Genomic DNA, 18,733 nt, shown 5'->3' on the forward strand with positions numbered 1-18,733 from the left:
AACCTTTGAGAGTGTTGACTCGCAAAGCAGTCCCGTGGAAGTGGGGCTTTTTGGAACAAGGTGCATTGTCGATGCTAGCCCTGTGGGGTTAGGCGCCATCTTGGTTCAGAGACAATGCACAGGCGATTACAGGCCTATTCAGTATGCAAGCAGATCCCTCACTGATGTAGAGAGACGTTATTCTCAGACCGAGAAAGAAGCTTTGGCTGTTGTTTGGGGATGTGAAAGGTTTCACACCTATCTCTACGGCCTTGATTTTGAAATCATCACTGACCACAAGCCTCTGGAAGTGATATATTCGCCACACTCAAAACCATCCGCCAGAATTGAGAGATGGGTTCTCAGATTGTTACCATATCGCTTTACAGTGCGGTACAGACCTGGACCAACTAATGCGGCAGATGCACTTTCCAGATTGCCTCAGTCTTCTGCACCTGTTCATAACCTGGCAGAAGAGTACATTCGTTTTGTGGCTACTCACGCCATGCCTCAGGCATTGACACCGCGGGAGGTTGAAGAATTGTCATCTGTGGATCCGGAAATTGCTCAGTTGAGAAAATGTGTAAGACAAGGGGTTTGGGTGGATTGTGACCCAAGCTATCACAGAATCAAACAAGAGCTGAGTATTGCAGGACAACTAGTTCTACGTGGCAATCGTATTGTGATGCCTAAAGATTTACGGAAACGTACATTACATTTAGCCCATGAGGGCCATCAAGGCATTGTACGCACCAAACAAAGATTACGTGAGAAAGTCTGGTGGCCAGGAATTGACAAGGATGTGGAACATTTGGTTTCTTCATGTCGAGCATGTCAGTTGGTGGGCAGCAAACCTAAACCAGAACCAGTAACTCACACTGTTCTACCTGAGGGACCATGGGAAGATTTAGCCATTGATCTGTGCGACATTCCATCTAGACACCATCTTTTAGTTGTTATGGACTATTATTCAAGGTGGCAAGAGGTGGTAGTTCTCACTAAAGCTACATCATCAACTGTAATTGAGGGGTTGGAGAGCATTTTTGCATCTCATGGGTTGCCTAAACGGATTGTGAGTGATAATGGTGCCCAATTTACTTCTCAGGAATTTCAGGATTATCTGAAATCAAATGCTATTGAACATCATCGTACAAATCCATACTGGCCACAGGCTAACGGGGAAGTGGAACGCCAGAATCGAACCTTGCTGAAAGCTTTGCGGATTGCTCATTTAGAGAGAAGAGACTGGAAAAAGGAACTGTGGCGTTTTTCTTTTGGCTTATCGCACAACTCCGCATACTGTCACTGGTGTTAGTCCTGCGGAACTTCTTTGTGGTCGCAAATTCAGGACAAAATTGCCAGACATTGGGGGTCCTCCTACAAGTCAGAAACCTTTTCGGCATATTGATGAGGAAAGGAAGATCCGGGCTGAACAGTATGCAAACCACCGCCGCCATTGTCAACCTAGTGGCCTTCAACAGGGTGATAAGGTGTTGCTTCAAAGTGATCGGTTTAACAAACTGGCTCCGTCCTTTGAACCTGAGCCTTATGTTGTAAAGGAGAAAAGAGGTACTCAAGTGGTTTTAGAGGATTTAGATGGACACACAAAAGTGCGTAATTCCTCATTTGTGAAGAAATTTATTGAGTCAGAAGGTCAAGTATCGGAAGATGGCGAACAGGCAAAGAGTAGTGATGATACTGCCAGTGATCCAGACTTCAATCCACAACCATCCACATCGGAATGGCCAAGAGAAAAACGAGCAACAAATCCACCGGCCTACCTTAAGGACTATGTGTATAGTCAGGAGTTTATAGGTTAAATTTTTAGTTGTTCATCCATGCATTTTGTTAATCTTATTAATACGTTGTGCATGTTATGTTTTATTCAAAGAGAGGAGGGAATGTAGTATGGTAAGCAACGGGTTAAGTTGCTGTCTGCAAAATGTTACAATTATGTATATGTCTGGGAGCTGGGTGTGGCTGAAGTTAGTTGCATGCTGATGTGCAGTGAATAAAGAAGCAACCTGTACAGCTTGTCTGTGTTAATACACTACAGGGGCTATCTGCACATGCTCAGTTTGGAGTGTAATGGTAGAGAGTTTTTTTTTTCTTTTCTTGTGATGCTGCATATGATCAGCACAATCAGCACTGTCCAGAAAGAGGGTCAGGGGCCCTGCAGCCTCATAGGACAGTCAGAGTAGAATGAAAACTCCTGCTACAAGCTTTAACCAGATACTGATATAAGTCACAAGACTGCTATATACTGCTGATGAGAAAAGGTATTTAGCAGTTTATATTTACTAAAATATTTGCATTTCCATGTTCTGTGTACTGTGGGAGACCAGATATAGTGAATGCAGGCCAGAAACAAGAAGAGTGAAGCTAAACACCCTGCTCCTGCGCTCAGAACCAGAGCCTCAGGCTGTTTCAATCTTGGAACCCACACTTGGCATCCCAAAAAACAAACAAACAGTGTGTTCTGAGGAAGAGGCACGGCCTCGAGACGCGTCAGCCCTCCGTCTACAGGAGACATTTGAGTTTTCTTTGAAGTTGACTTTAGGAATTGATATGCTGTTCTACCACGCATGTTTGTGAGTAGCTGATTTTAACCTTTATTATTATTAATAAAGCCCGCTGAGGATAATGCGCTAGGCTGGTGCGCCCTTTCTTTGTGTTTGTTTTTACATAGTGAATGCAGGCTCCTGAGTTTAGGAACACTTTAATTGAACAAGCTGACGTTAGAAGCTGATTGGTTACCATGCAGAGTTGCCCCAGAATTTGCACTCTCTAGTTTCAGTAAATCAACCCCACAGTCTTGCATATTGCATGTAAATGAAGAATGAGTTCAGCCTAAAGTTCTGGTAACATTGTTGTTACATCTTTATATTGTTATGGCATTTGTGATGGAAATATAAAGTGAAGGTGTGTTTATGGGCACCAGTGATGGAACTCTGACAGCATGTCTTGTCTTTATTAGATCTGTTGCCAGGAAAAGTTTTAGATCAATAAAGCTTTCACGTTGCTTGGTCTTCCAGTGAAAATGTGTAACGTTTATAATTAATTTTAATAGCATTCTGTCCATCTATTCTGCTGAGAACTCAAGAAGCTTTTCCTATGAATACTCATTAGCATCATGAAGACTGTATTGACCTGTTTTGTAGTGACAATCAGGGCAAAGAACAATGCAACAAAGAGGAAGAACAATAAAGGTCACATTTCAACAGATTAGAGCATTCAGTATAATTAAAGATAATTGCTTAAATGGTTGCCATGGATTATTTCACGTTGCTTTTTTTCTTTTATTATCCTCTTGCCAACTGCCCACCGTAGTATTACTGCGGCAGGGCGGCTCAGCTGCGCAAAATCACGTAGTACTATGTGATTTAGTGCACAAGGGCTCTGCGGTGCACGCGTGGCGCCAGAGCCGCACTTCCACTGTGTTTAGACACAGTGGGAGGCGGGGCACGGGAGGAGCGGCGGCGATTGCTGCCGTCCTCCCGCAATCGTCAGAGAAACTGACAGAAGACCCACCTGCTTTTGTAAACAGTGAGACAGGCAGGGAGAGATCAGAAGTTTCAGCTAAGCTGTCACAGAACCCACCTCCCCCCCCCCCCCCCACAGTTAGTAAGCATACTTAGGTACACATTAACCCCTTTGATCACCCCCAGTGTTAACCCCTTCCCTGCCAGTGTCATTTATACAGTAACAGTGCATAATATTTAGCACTGATTACTGTATTAATGTCACTGGTCCCCAAAAAGTGTTAAAAATATCAGTTAGGGGCCCGATTTGTCCGCCGCAATGTCGCAGTCCTGCTAAAAATCGCTGATCGCGGCCATTACTAATAAATACAACAAAAACAAAAAAATTCCAAAAATCTATCCGGTAATTTGTAAAAGCTATAACTTTTGCGCAAACCAATTAAAATACGCATTTTGGGATTTTTTTTTGCAAAAATATGTAGCAGAATATAAATTGGCCTAAACTGATAAAAAAAAAATGATTTTTTTAACATTTTTTATTGGGAATGTTTTATAGCAGAAAGTAAAAAAATATGGCGTTTTTTTTCAAAATTGTCGCTCTTTTTTTGTTTATAGTGCAAAATCTAAAAACCGCAGAGGTGATCAAATACCACCAAAAGAAAGCTATACTTGTGGGGAAAAAAGGACATCAATTGTATTTAGGTACAGCGTCGCACGACTGTGCAAATTTTTGTTAAAATAACGCAGTGCCGAATCGCAAAAAATGGCCTGGTCATTAACCTCCCTGGCGGTATGATTCTGTCAGGAATTCTGTTCCAAAAGCGGTACAATTCTTTTCATGGAAATTTGGCGTTATGTATTATAGGCCTACAATTCTTAGTAATTACTGACTTAAACCTGACCAAAACAAGACTCTAGTAGACATCCCAGATGTGATAAATTTGAAACACAAACAAGTGAATTATAATTGAATCAATAATATTATTTTATTATTTAATATATAATATATATAATAAAATTATATTATTGATTAGATTATAATTCATGCGCTATATATTATATATATATGTGTGTATATAGATATATATATATATATGTGTGTGTGTATATATAGGTATATATATATATATACATATATATATATATATACATATATATATATATATATATATATATATATATTTGCATAACGCATGAATTATAATTGAATCAATAATATAATTTTATATATATATATATATATATGTGTGTGTGTGTGTGTGTGTATAGGTATATATATATATATACATATATATATATATATATATGTATATATATATATATATATATATATATATATATATTTGCATATATATATATATATATATATATGCATATATATATATATATATATATATGCATATATATATATATATATATATATATATATATATATATGCATATATATATATGCATATATATAATATAAAATGTGTTATGTGCAACGTTTTTTTTTTTTTTTTTTTTGAATTTCCCTCCCTAGTTCCGCTCCCATGCATAGGTATATATATATATATATATATATATATATATATATATATATATATATATATATATATATATATTTGCATAACGCATGAATTATAATCGAATCAATAATATAATTTTATATATATATATATATATGTGTGTGTGTGTGTGTGTGTGTGTGTATAGGTATATATATATATACATATATATATATATATATATATATATATATATATATATATGTATATATATATATATATATATTTGCATATATATATATATATATATGCATATATATATATATATATATATATATATATATATATGCATATATATATATATATATATGCATATATATATATATATATATATATATATATATATATATGCATATATATATATGCATATATATAATATAAAATGTGTTATGTGCAACGTTTTTTTTTTTTTTTTTTTTTGAATTTCCCTCCCTAGTTCCGCTCCCATGCAGCATTGCTGCTGCAGGGAACGGAACTAGGAAGTCCTCCTACCGACAGACGAGCGGCGGAGATCTCGCTGGCGGTCACAGCAATGAGAGCTCATCGCTGGATCGCCAGGATAAGGTAAGAGAAGCTCCGCTGCGCTGTCTGCACGCTCTGCCCATTGACCCCGAGCGTGACTCGGGGATACCGCTAATAGCAGAAAATTCCTACCCCGAGTCACGCTCGGGTTTACCGCTAAGGCGGTTAAGGGGGTAAAAACCTTCCGGAGCTGAAGTGGTTATAGGGCATCTGTCAGAAGAGAAATATGAAAGCTGCTGTTTCTGACTTATTTTTGAGGGTACCTGCTACATGCTCTGGGCTGTCAGGAAACCTTATATGCACCAACTAGTGATGCAAGGATGATGATAATAGCTATGGAGCTTGCACTTTTAGAATAACTTAGCAGTGGCGGTTCCATATGTCTATCCTGACGGGTTTCTTTTAAACCTATAGATCAGGGGTCTTCAAACTAGGACCCTCAGCTGTTGTGGAACTACACATTCTGCTGGAAGGGAAGGCTCCCCACTTACAGAATACAAAAGCTCAGCGGGAATGATTCCCCCAGCCACATCGATTGTGTGGATGGGGGAACCATGTATGGTGGCCTGTCCAAGTGATGGGAAATTTTCATTTGTATAGTAGTCACCAGAATGGGGGAAACCTTCCAGCTGGAGCCTCCCATTGTAGTGACAACTCTCTAAAGCCCCGTACACACACGTAGATCGTCGTCATACAAACGTCGGCGGACGAAAGATCTGCCGATTGTATGCGTGTTAGTATGGTGCCTCCGACAGCTGTCTGCACACAATCCGCGGACAAGAGTCTTTCTTGCAAACATGAAAATTTTTGTCTGCGGACACCAGAACGGACAATTGTTTGCCTGTCAGTACAGAAATCAGCCGACAGACCGCAGATTTGCAAGACTGGGCATGCTCAGAAAATAAAAAACACAGGGAAAGTTAACCATTACATGACATCACTTCTGCAGTCAGCTGAAGTCTGCGGACAAAATTCTTGTGCTGTCCTTGTGCTGTCTTTGCACTTTTCAACAGACACCCGGGGAAAAAAGACGAACATTTGTATGACGACGATCTGCGTGTGTGTATGGGGCATAAGAGGGGAATTCCTCCAACTTTGTAGAAACGGCCTCTCATTTCTTGTTGCATCTCTAAGGCTCGGTTCACATTAGTGCGATGGCAGACATCGCATGTGATTTGGAGCGCACTGCTCTGAAAATCACATGCGATGTCTGTGCGATGCGAGATCAGCCATACAGATAGTATGACTGAATTTGCATTTGATTCGGCACAAACACGCACAGCACCCTTTTTTGGGTCCACACCAGAATCGGATCGCATGGTGGTTCACACTTATGCGATCTGATTCATGTCAGAATGTCAGTTCGCACTGCGATATGTGAACTGATTTGGGGGTGTGGTTAACTTTGAATTGACACCCCCAGCGATTTGCATATGGCAGTGTGAACTGCCTGCGCTGGGAATGCGATGCAGGAACGCAGTAGATTCGCAGGGTTCCCGCATGGCATAAGTGTGAACCGGGACTAAGACAGGAAGTGAAGGGAAATCTCTACAACAGGACACAGACAGCAACAAATGAACTTAAATTTAAACTAGGGTTGCACTGATACCAATACTAGTATCAGTGCCGATAATAAGCATTTATATGAGTACTTGTACTCCTGCAAATTCTCCGATAGCTAAAACCAATACTTTTGCTGTGTGATTTGAGCCCATACAAAATGAAATGGCTTAAATCACACTGCAAAGAATTGCATGTGATTTAAACAGGAATGCGGTGCGATTCCTATCTGAATCACATGCAGTTTCCTGTTCAAATCCCGTGCGATTCTTTGCATTGCTCAAATCGCACCGCAAAGGTTTCGGCAAGTTTTTGACCAAAAGTATTGGTACTCCTACTTGCCGGTAAATAAAAATGGTATCAGTTCGATCCCTCTTTTAACCCTGCCCTACACTATCTATAACAAAAAAAATGTTTCATTATACACACATACACAAATTTGAAGTTATAATTCAGTTAAGTTATAATGAAGTTATAATAAACAAATTATTGTCTTTAACCTGTCATATTATCTCATGTTTGTATATATCCTCTCATTTCAGATAAGAGTAAATAAGGAACAAGACCATTTCCTAATTAACCCTCGAGGAGTAGCTTGTAATGAAGTGACTGCTTCAATCCTTGTGAGTACAAATGTGTAGCGCTGGCGTTTTATTATTTTCCATGCAGATATTTTTTGTAAAAACTATTCCTTTCCAGGAAAGCTTGACTTTAAGTCCCGTTTCACACTTATGCAATGCGGGAAACCTGCGAATCTACAGCGCATTCCCAGCACAGGCAGTTCACACTGCCATATGCAAATCGCTGGGGGTGTCAATTCAAAGTTAACGACACTCCCAAATCAGTTCACATATCACACTGCGATCTGACATTCGGACATGAATCGGATCGCATTGGTGTGAACTACCATGCGATCCGATTCTGCTGCGGACCCAAAAAAGGGTCCTGTGCGTGTTTGTGCCGAATCAGATGCGAATTCAGCCATACTATCTGTATGGCTGAATTCGCATTGCACAGACATCGCATGTAATTTTCATAGCAGTGCGCTCCGAATCACATGCGATGTCTGCCATCGCAGATGCGTGAACCGAGCCTAAAGCTGGCTGTACACTAGTGGAATTTTGTTCAACATTTTTCAGTGTAAGAACTTTCATTTGTTTTTCTAGTCATTAGGCTACGTTCACATGTTAGCCTAGCGGACCGCGGCAGAATCACCGCGATTCTGCCCGCGATCCGGAAATCATTGCAAATCGCAGGACGCCTGTGCGTTGCCGTTGATTTTCAATGGCATCCCAAACGCTGTGTGATGTTGCCGCGATTTCCGCCTGCCGAATTGCGGTAACATCGCGCAAACAAAATCGAGGGTCGCATGATGCCCAAAAAAGGTACAAGAGCTTCTTTGGGGCGTCATGCGACCCGCAATTTTGTTTGCGCGATGTTACTGCAGGCAGAAATTGCGACAACATCGCACAGCGTTTGGGGTGCCATTGCAAATCAACGGCAACGCACAGGCGCCCTGCGATTTGCAATGATTTCCGGATCGCGGGCAGAATCGCGGTGATTCTGCCGCGGTCCACTACGCTAACATGTGAACTTAGCCTTAGTGTCTTGTTTGTTTTTGACCACAATGATGAGAAAATTTGAAGGAACGGGATGGAAAATTCTTCTTGAATGTATGAATTTCCAACAGCATATATGTTGGGTTTTTTTTCCAGTAAAGTCCATTCATTCCAAAATCAAATGTTAAAAGCAAATAAAATCTTGATTTTCGAACAACATTCAAATGTTCTGAGAATTTTCACACAAAGTTTCCTAGGAATTTTCGGAACAAATTTTAATTTGAAATACTACTATTTTATAATTAGCTTAACATTCAGCCCCCACCATTGTTCTGAACAGATAGGTTGTCATTACCTCCCACTTTCCTGTCTTGATTGACTTCTTATTTGTGAGCTTCAAATTCGCAGTTAGATTAGTTATTTTAATTTCATGATAGCATTTACAACTAACTGTGCAATTTACAAAAAAAAAAATTAAAAAAAATTGGGTTGACATCATTATTTTCCTTTTGAAATATAGATGTAACTTGTAAAAAGCTTATTTTTCTCCTAGATAGGTAATTTTTATCACAAGTCATTATTTTATCACTGCCTTATATTATTAGTTTTCCTGCTCCTATCATTAGACACCTTAGGACTATCCAGAAGCCAGTGATATCTTTTGGAGCAAACACCCATGTGATAATCTTTGTGAATTGAAATCTATGTACTAAATGCAGCAAAAGGTCTTGTTTTTAGCACATTCCTGTAATAAAGCCTTTAGGACTCGTTAACGCTACAGGGTTTATTTACGAAAACTGGAGGGTGGAAAATCTGGTACAGCTGTGCATGGTAGCCAATCAGCTTCTAACTTCAGCTTGTTCAATTAAGCGTTGACAAAAAAAAAACTGGCAGGTGATTGGTTTCTATGCAGAACTGCACCAGATTTTGCACTCTCCAGGTTTAGTAAATCAATTCCATAATAGGTATCCAGTGCTCATCACATGGCTGGTGTGATGTGCAGTGAACAAAATGTAGCATATTTGCATTTTTCCACAGCGCACTAGTCTAGATGTCATATCACTACACAGCACACCGAGCTGCTGTGCGGAGACATTAAGTGTCCCTCAGTGACATTTCAAATAAAGTTAAAAAATAAAAAAAAAAGACAAGTAAGTAGTGCAATGCGCACTGCTACATGCCAAAGCTGACACTGACATTAGCCTGGATAGTAACACATTGAATTTTATCATGCAGGCTAGTGTGAACCTAGCCTTAGCTTAGGTTTACACTAGTGCTGCTGCATAATTGTGTAGAAAAAAGACAGGCGCCACTCTAAGTGCAGTAAGGAAAGTTTAATGAGGTAAATCAATACACACCAAATACTCACAATTGAGCAGGTGAAAAAAAGGCAGTGTATAACATATTAGCTGGTCCGTCCATGATGTGGGTTCGTCCGGGTGCCACAATCAGTCAGTAGTAATCCGCTGTAGCCGATGGATGTCGGCACTTCCTGGATACTGGGGACACAGAGGTGGACTTCCGGCAACACTCCCCCGGTCGTGACGCTAGGACGTGATGACGCAGGCAGGCGACGCGTTATCTGAGCATGCGCTCCTTCCTCAGGCCTCTGCAAGTTCTCTTCTCACTTGTGGCAGAGCAGCCTTCAGTGCCTAAGGACTTTATATACATATGGACTCTATATGGACCTTTCATGTGTATATGTGCATTAGACATTTTTACTGTGCATGGTAGCAACTGTTGGTTTCCATTATTTTTCCTTGCGCCAGTACACCAATTTGTTTGTTTATTGCTGCATAATTGTGAATTTTTGCTATTTTTTATGCATTTTCATGCTTCTTGTGGTCAAAAAGGCACCCAAAGTATGCGTTTTTCATGCACTCCCATTGAAGTCCATGGGGCCAATAATGCACTATGTTGCACCAAAAGAAGCATCTGCAACTTTTCAAAAGACATACAGTAATATATTGCAATGATGTAAACTGGCACCCTGGCGAATGATGTGATTTCCATTGTCCTGCAATGCAGCGTAATGGTCCACACAAGAACAAAACAGTCTTATGTAATATCTCTTACAGGTGAAGGTGAACATTTTGGGTGAGGTGGTAGAGGTTGGCAGCACTATCTTTGAGGTGGAAATTAGTGACTTCAGCTTGCACTCTGCCATATACTCTGCACGTCCGGATGTAAAGTGTATTATCCAGCTACATACAGCGGCTACGACTGCGGTAAAAACACTGGACAGCAATAAAATTGTTGCACCATTTGGAGTACAGAAATTTCCTTTGACTAATAGCCCTTTTTTTTAATGTAGGTGTCAGCAATGAAATGTGGCCTCCTGCCTATTTCTCATGATGCTTTGCTAGCAGGAGAGGTGGTATACTATGACTTCAGTGGAGACATGGAAGATGAGAAGGACAGAATTGAACTACAGAAATGTTTGGGACCGACGTGCAAGGTTGGGTCATATCTTTGTCCTTGCATCAACTATACAAATCACTGGATTTAATGTATTCTTTGTTATCAGCCTTGTAACAGAGTATTGTTTAATGTCACCCTGCACAGGTACTGGTTTTAAGAAATCACGGTGTTGTGGCATTAGGTGAATCTGTGGAGGAAGCTTTCTATAAAATTTTCCACTTACAGGCAGCTTGCGAAATTCAGGTAAATATAGTCTATATGAATCGATGGTCAACGCATTTCAATAAGCCAATCCATTTGTTTTATTATAAACATAATACATACATATTTGTGATATAGTCAGATTGCTAAACAGTTTGCCAAAAGTGGGCTTCAGCTACGTTATCTCATATGGACCAGAGTCATTTATACATTTCTGCTATGGCGCTATTGATTCCACAATAAGTACATTTATATGGCTTTTTTGGGGGGAAATGTAAAGTTTCGGTCTGTGATATTGTCTTGTAAAAAAAGTATTTTACTTTCTATGCAATTTATGGGCGAAAAGGAGTGCCTTTTTTTCTCTGTCAACTAGTGCAAGTTTTAAACCAACTAGTGTAGCTGTAGATAAAAAGTATAGATTGGGCTCCATTCACAAAAGCAGATCACATGCGGTATTTAGGTGTTTTCCCAAATACCGCAAGTGATCCTGAAAATGTCAATTCACTATTGATTTATGCGATATTTACTGCATAAAGAAAAAACGCTTGGTAAATACTGCATAAAACACAGTTACAGTCAATTTGCAAAAGGAGATAAATAAATACACGTGGTAGGTAACTAAGCAGTGGTCCAGGCATGCAATATTTAACCGCTTAAGCTCCGGAAGATTTTACCCCCTTCCTGACCAGGGCCTATTTTGCAATTCGGCACTACGTTGCTTTAAGGGACAATTGCGCGGTCGTGTGACGCTGTACCTAAACGAATTTCACGTCCTTTTTTTTCCACAAACAGAGCTTTCTTTTGGTGGTATTTGATCACCTGTGCGATTTTTTGATCATGCGCTATAAACAAAAAAAGAGCGTAAATTTTGCAAAAATAACAATATTTTTCACATTTTTTTATATGAAATTCCCCCCAAAAAATGTAAAAATCTAAATTTTTTAACATTTTAGGCCAATTTGTTTTCTGCTACATATGTTTGGTAAAAAAAATCGCAAAAAGCCTATTTTGATTGGTTTGCGCAAAAGTTATTGCATTTACTAACTAAGGGAAAGATTTTTGTCATTTTTTTTTTTTTTTTAACGAGTAATGGCGGCGATCTGCGATTTTTTTTTGAGGGACTGCGACGTTGCGGCGGACCCTTGACTGACATTTTTGTCCCTTTTAGGGTTACCAGTGACATTACTACAGTAATCAGTGCTAAAAATATGCACTGTCACTGTAAAAATTACACTGGGAGGGAAGGGGTTAACTTTATTGGAGAGGGAGGGGTTAAGTGTGTCCCTAGGGGCGTGTTTCTAACTGTGATTGGATGTGGCTACTTGTGTAAGAACAGAGATCAACGGTCCTACATAACATAACCGTATGATCTCAATTCTTACACAGGGGAGAATGACAGGCGGCTGTGTTTACATTAGCCGCCTGCCTTTCTCCCGCTCTAAGGGACGATCGCGAGTGCCCGGCGGACATTGGGTCCGCCGGGCACACGCACGGGGGGGGGGTCCGTAAGCGTGCGGGAGCGCGCCTCTGGCGGCACGTGCTCGCTCCCCAGAGCCTCAAAGGCTAGCGACGTAGACCTACGGCGCTTTGCCTGTGAGGGGCTGACTGCCGATGTAGATCTACGTTAGGCAGTCGGCAAGTGGTTAAGGAACATGTTTGATTTTAACTGGTTGTTAAGGAGTGGACCACTGGCGTCTTTAATAACCAGTAACTGTCATGGTTGTTAAGGAGCAGGCGGCCACTTTGTTCTTAACAACCATGACTCATCTGCTGTTAGCGGAGTTCCCCGTCGACATCAGAATGTTAACAAAAGAATTGCCACCATGTCAAAATCTTAAAAAAAAAAAAACACTGTGGGATCCCCTGCCAATCCGAAGGGCCTGGTATGGGTTTTAAGGGGAAACTCATGCCAAAAAAAAAGGGCATGCGGTACCCCCCAAAACCCATACCAGACCCTTATTCGAGCATGCAGCCTGGCAGACAAGGTAAGGAGGGGGACAAGCAAAGGCCCCCAAAGCACCTTGTCCTCATGTTGATGAGGGCCTCTTCCCTAAAACCCAGGTCCGCACCCAATGCTGGCTCCAGCCGACTGACAGCTCTACCACTGTTAAATAGACTAAGGGGAGGAGGGGGAGGGGGAGGGTGACGGGGGGGGGTGACCCCGCCCCCTTTTGACATAAACCCAGCATGCCGGGATGCAGTAAGTACCAGCAAGTCCCGGTTGTTCTTTCAGCATCTGGGATTTGCCACAAGAAGTGCAAGGTTTTCTAGTAAGCCTTTTCTATGGACCCGGGTTTACATATATGCTGTGCAGCGGCAGAGCAAATTCGCTGCTAATTTAAAAAGATTCCTGTGAATTTTCTGAGCACTGCAGTGTGGTTTAGATGTGAATTCCAGGTTTATTGCCTTTGGAATTATTGCTCATGGGAAGGCATCTGAATCACACATCAACTTTGTCCTTTGTCCCTACTCTTTGTTAGGAGGTTTGCTTTTTTATTGGGAATTTATTTTGGGAAGATTGGTTTTTCATTAGTATTTAAAGGAGAAGTACAGCAAAAGCTCGCTCCTATGACCCGTTTTCAGCAGACAGCTGGCTAAAGCCTACTGTCGGCTGACGTAACAGAGCTGATCCAGGCCCGGGCAAGATCGTGACAATGAAGTCGGGATCTGCCCACGTGCTTGGGCTGGCACCCAGCTCAGCCTCTCAGCGAGCTGCTGAAAGCCTGAGCTGCCCACTCCCACCTCCTCCACAGTTTAGTACTCCAGTGAGCACAGGGTAGGAGGCTGAACAAACAGCAGTGACTGACAGTTACCAGCTCTCTGCTCATAGCTGTGATAACTGAGCGATCGGCGGTGTTTGATTGCTTGGTGCTCAGTCTTAAGCTGGATACACACTATACAACTTTTGTGGTTAGATTTCCTTTAGATTTACCTTCAACTATGTAGTGCAAGGGCCTGCCTGATTGCATACAAATTAAAAGTGTTTAGATTTGACCTCATATTATATGGTTTTTGTAAATCTAAAGGAAAAAATCTAAAAACAATTGTATAGTGTGTATGGCCCATTAGAGCAGGCGGGGGGACATCCACCTAGGTAACTATCATTCTGCAAAAAAAAAAAAGCCCATAGTTCTCTTTTCATTTGTGTACTGTTGACTGTTGTTTTTTATATCTTATTTATTTTCCATTCCACACTCAAAACTAAAAGAAATATTCTGGCTGAAGTTAAGCTTTATTACCCATAGGCTAAATAATTGCACCATAGCTCCTTTTAAACCACAGTCTATCCTTTAGCATGCATGTCTAAAGACTGTATCCAGAATAATGTAGTTTCTGAAAAATAAACCTGAACTACTGAGCCAAGGGGCTTACAGACTCACTGAGACTGGGAGACAGGGAACAGACTTCCATTCTTATAGAAAAAAAATGACCCTGCAATTATCTGTTTATGACATTGGAGAATTTTAAGCCAGCTTTTGTAGTCTGGCGAAGTCGACCCATTGGAACTAGTTTTTTATCCTATTAAACCGAGTGTTGCTGATAGCTTGTTCTCCTCTCAGTGGTTCTTCAGTTTTTACCCATGAATTATACCATGGTGATTAAGTCATTTTGCTTCCCAGTGGGACTGTGCTTCAATCTCATTAAATGTCTCAATTCCTATTGGTTGCAGTTTCCCCTGTGGGTATCCTGTCATTTACATCTATATATGTAAAAGAGGACAATAGCCATCAAACCATCATACCAATAAAGTTCCGACAATTTTTTATTTTATTTTTTTTTATCAGAAAATCACTGCATTTTATTTAATGTTATGACCATTGAAGGGATTTAAGAGGACCTACAGGCTAAAAAAAAATGGCAATGGCATATACCGTATGATTCAATCTGTCACTAGTATTAACACAGCAGTTTTGAAAAGACCCTTTTTTGTTTGTATTGCTAAAATGCATGTCTCCCGTGGCAGTGTCCAGCTTCCCATGCCTTTTTGACAGTAGGTTTCCTATTAGCCCTAAAAATGTCCTGAAAAAAAAAGATATTTCCCCCCATCCATGGACTTGGGGTTGCTATCATTCTTAATCGCACCCCCACACATCGAAATATGCAGTATGTTTGCAGGTGGGGGAAATCTCATGGTGTAAAAGCACCATGTGATTTCCCTATGGCTGCGGTTTTATAAAGGTGCAGGGACTTTTTTCCTGCGTTTGCCACAGGTACAGCAGCCCATTCAAGTGACTGGGCTGCTGTGCCCATGCAAACGTGGGCCGAACCAACCACATAGATATGAACCTAGCCTAAAAATATCGCCTTTTTAAGATTTGTTACGTCTTAAATACAATGTTAAGAATCACCTAGTGTAACATTTTTTGTAACAATGTAATTATACAATTTACTATGTATTGCTTTGTCATATAGATACCAGCTATGTGCTGAACTGTAACTGAAAAAACAATATTATGTTTTAGGTATCAGCTGTACCTAGTGCAGGAGGACCAGAGAACCTCATCCTGCTGGACAGGGATAAATATCGCCCACATGAGGTGGGTACAGTTGGTTGGGCTGGCAGCAAGTTTGGGCCAATGCAGAAAAGCCGACTTGGTGAACATGAGTTTGAGGCTTTAATGAGAATGCTGGATAATTTGGTAAGTATGCACTTAAAAACATTACAGTCTAAGCAAACCTTTAGTGCCCCTCTTACTACCACCAAAAACAACCCCCCCCCCCCCGCACCCCCACCAGTATTCCTCATGGTATAATAATTTTTTAAATGCCGTCTTATATAACTGGGCTGCAAAAACTGCTTCAGGCTGCATAGCACTTGGTCATGTGGCTTTATGCTTTGGAACACTGTTTGTCCTCATGCTCAATGCTTGGGGACTAAGGGACTAAGTATCAGTTACAGCTGGCCAGTCTCTACCCGGACATTTATTTTCTCCTTCAGCTGAAGTCATGCGATCAAGTGCCTAGGCATATGGTCCTATGAAAAAATACAATGGGAGCCAAGAACAGCATCTTTGTAGTACAGATAAGTGATACATCTTTTTTTCTTTATTATTATTACTATAACATGGACACAAAGCACCCAAAATTAGGAGGGATGTTTTTGCTATATGTCTGTATTTAATCATTTACAGACTAAAGGCAAAAAAAGGCATCTCAGCTTAGCAGTGCCATCTTAAGAGCATTAAGGGGCCCCAGGCAATGCAGTGCACCAGGGCCCTGCCTACACAATCACCCACGAGCATAAAAATGCAAATTATCGATAAGGCAATATTTATTGGTACAGCAGTGCAAGCCTGATGACAGCTTCCAAGTTCTTCGGCTGGGTCCGGTGAACACACGGACGGGAGTCAGACTTGACTGTCCTGTGTGTCCCTGTTCCCGTGGAAGCAGACAGGCATTCCTGCAGTTGTGGGCTTCCCCTCCACGGCCCATGTGGCCTGACAGCAGCGCAGGGCCGACAGGCGCTTGCAACCTGCTAAGTTCGGCAGCGGGATGCACACAGGAATTGGGACTAATGCTTGGCTGGGTCACTGGGAAGGGGGGCCCCCCGGGCAAGTGGGGCCCCCGAGCAACTGCCCAGCGTGTCCATTCGATAAGATGGCCCTGCAGCTTAGTTTGAGATTTCTTTACTGGTTTTCAATTGCCTTTGAATTAGCAATTGCTTTTGGAAACAGCGCTGACCATAAAGCTGGGTACACACTATACAATCTTCCTTTCCTTTAGATTTACCAAAACCATAAAATATGAGGTCAGACCTAAACATTTTAAATTGGTATGCAATCAGGTAGGCCCCTACATTACATTGTTGAAGGTAAATCCAAAGAAAATCAAACAACAAAAGCTGTATGGTGTGTATCCAGTGTAAATCACATCTTGTAAATTTTGGCAAATACTATACAGGAGATCTCCTTAGACCTTCACCCAACAACCTCATATTTTTTTATTGTCCATGCTAACTGACCCAAGTGGGCTATAATTGTATTGGAGGCCAGATGCGATAGTGATATGTACTAATTTCACCACCTTTATACTCTTCAGGGAAGATTGGGGCTGGTTGCTAGTATAGCTACCATTACCAGTAACACAGGCTGAAATGTCATAGGTCATGAGCTTCAGCAGCTCTTTTTTTTAGTGACAACAGAGGGTTTACAATGTAATATGTATTTTGTTAGGCTCCGTATTCCATATCCCCTTTAGGTTCTAGCCTCTCTCTTTTTCTCTTATACTTGCCTCTGTATTTTCCCCTCTTACTGTGAGTTGGAACACTATGACCATAACCATTGCTGCAATAATTGGTGTCTGAGCAACCTATATTCAGGCCCAACCACAGTTACTTAAGGGGAATGGAATGTTCCTATGTTTATGAACAGATTGGGGTTGATTTACTAAAGGCAAATGGACTGTTCACTTTGCAAGGGAAATTGTCCCTATAGCTTAGCAAATGAGGTGCAATTTCACTTTGCAAAGAATACCCAATCATGTGTAAGGAAAAATAAATGCATTTTTGCTTGCTCTTGATTGGATGATGCAAGTAAGGAGAATTTTGCCTCATTTTTTAAGCTCTGGGGAAAATTCCATTGCAAAGTGAACAGCCTATTTGCCTTTTGTAAATCAACCACACTGACAGTAAATAAATAGGCCATTCAGAAAATTCCACGAGTGCAATAGAGGGTAGAGAGACTAAAACTAGTGGTATGTGCTAGCATGATAGAGTGCCTGGTTTTATATGCAGATCTTGTTTTGTGCCAATGGCTATTGTCACAAGGTCACTTCAGGCTCCATTTAGGTCCCTCTGGTCTGGTATGGATTTTATGGGGATCCCCACGCCAAAATTTTAAAAAATCCAAAATCCATGCATGCAGTCCGGCAAGCCAGGAACCATACCAGGCCCTTTGCCCTCAACATAAGGGGGGGGTGCTTTAGGCCAGGGGCTGCATGCTCGGATAAGGGTCTGGGGACAGGGCATTTTTTTTTTAATTTTGGTGTGGGGTTCCGCCTAAAATCCATGCCAGACCCGAAGGGTATGGATTGCGGGGGACCCCACGCTGTTTTTTCTGTTTATTTTTTACTGCTTCAATTTTTTTTTTACATTCAGCTGTCAGTGGGAAAGCCCGCTGACAGATGGTGACTCATCGGTTGTTAAGGACGCGGCGGCTGGCTACGCGGCGGCTGGCTACCCGGCCCGCTGCTTAACAACCAGCTATTCCTCACAAAGAATTTGAATCGTCAATTATTTTTCGACCATTTTGAATTTAAATTGTTCTGAAAATTTGGAATTCTTTAGAAAATTAGGAAACAAACTAAATTAAACAAAAAGAAACAAATTTTTCCGTTTTGTAAATTGCTAATTAGGGGTGGAGAGCAGAAAATGAGCGACAAAACGATTTGAAAACACTAAAGTTGCATGTTTTCAGGCTTTCTATTGAAGTCTATGGGGCCAAAAACGTTTGTGATCTGCCAA

General features: G+C 41.0%; 1 protein-coding gene across 1 annotated transcript in view; it reads left to right on the plus strand.

Moving 5' to 3' along the window:
- The window catches only part of ADD2 (adducin 2), a 140,165-nt gene that overhangs the window by 94,241 nt on the left and 27,191 nt on the right, over window positions 1-18,733 (plus strand). Inside the window, exons 7-11 of the mRNA XM_082257181.1 lie at window positions 7,633-7,713; window positions 10,728-10,877; window positions 10,964-11,107; window positions 11,215-11,313; window positions 15,735-15,911. Of these exons, the coding sequence (XP_082113307.1) occupies window positions 7,633-7,713; window positions 10,728-10,877; window positions 10,964-11,107; window positions 11,215-11,313; window positions 15,735-15,911 (651 nt within the window). The remainder of the gene's footprint in view (window positions 1-7,632; window positions 7,714-10,727; window positions 10,878-10,963; window positions 11,108-11,214; window positions 11,314-15,734; window positions 15,912-18,733) is intronic.

The sequence above is a fragment of the Pelophylax lessonae genome (genome assembly GCF_965119305.1).
Source record: "Pelophylax lessonae genome assembly, chromosome: 4".
Classification (NCBI taxonomy): Eukaryota; Metazoa; Chordata; class Amphibia; order Anura; family Ranidae; genus Pelophylax; species Pelophylax lessonae.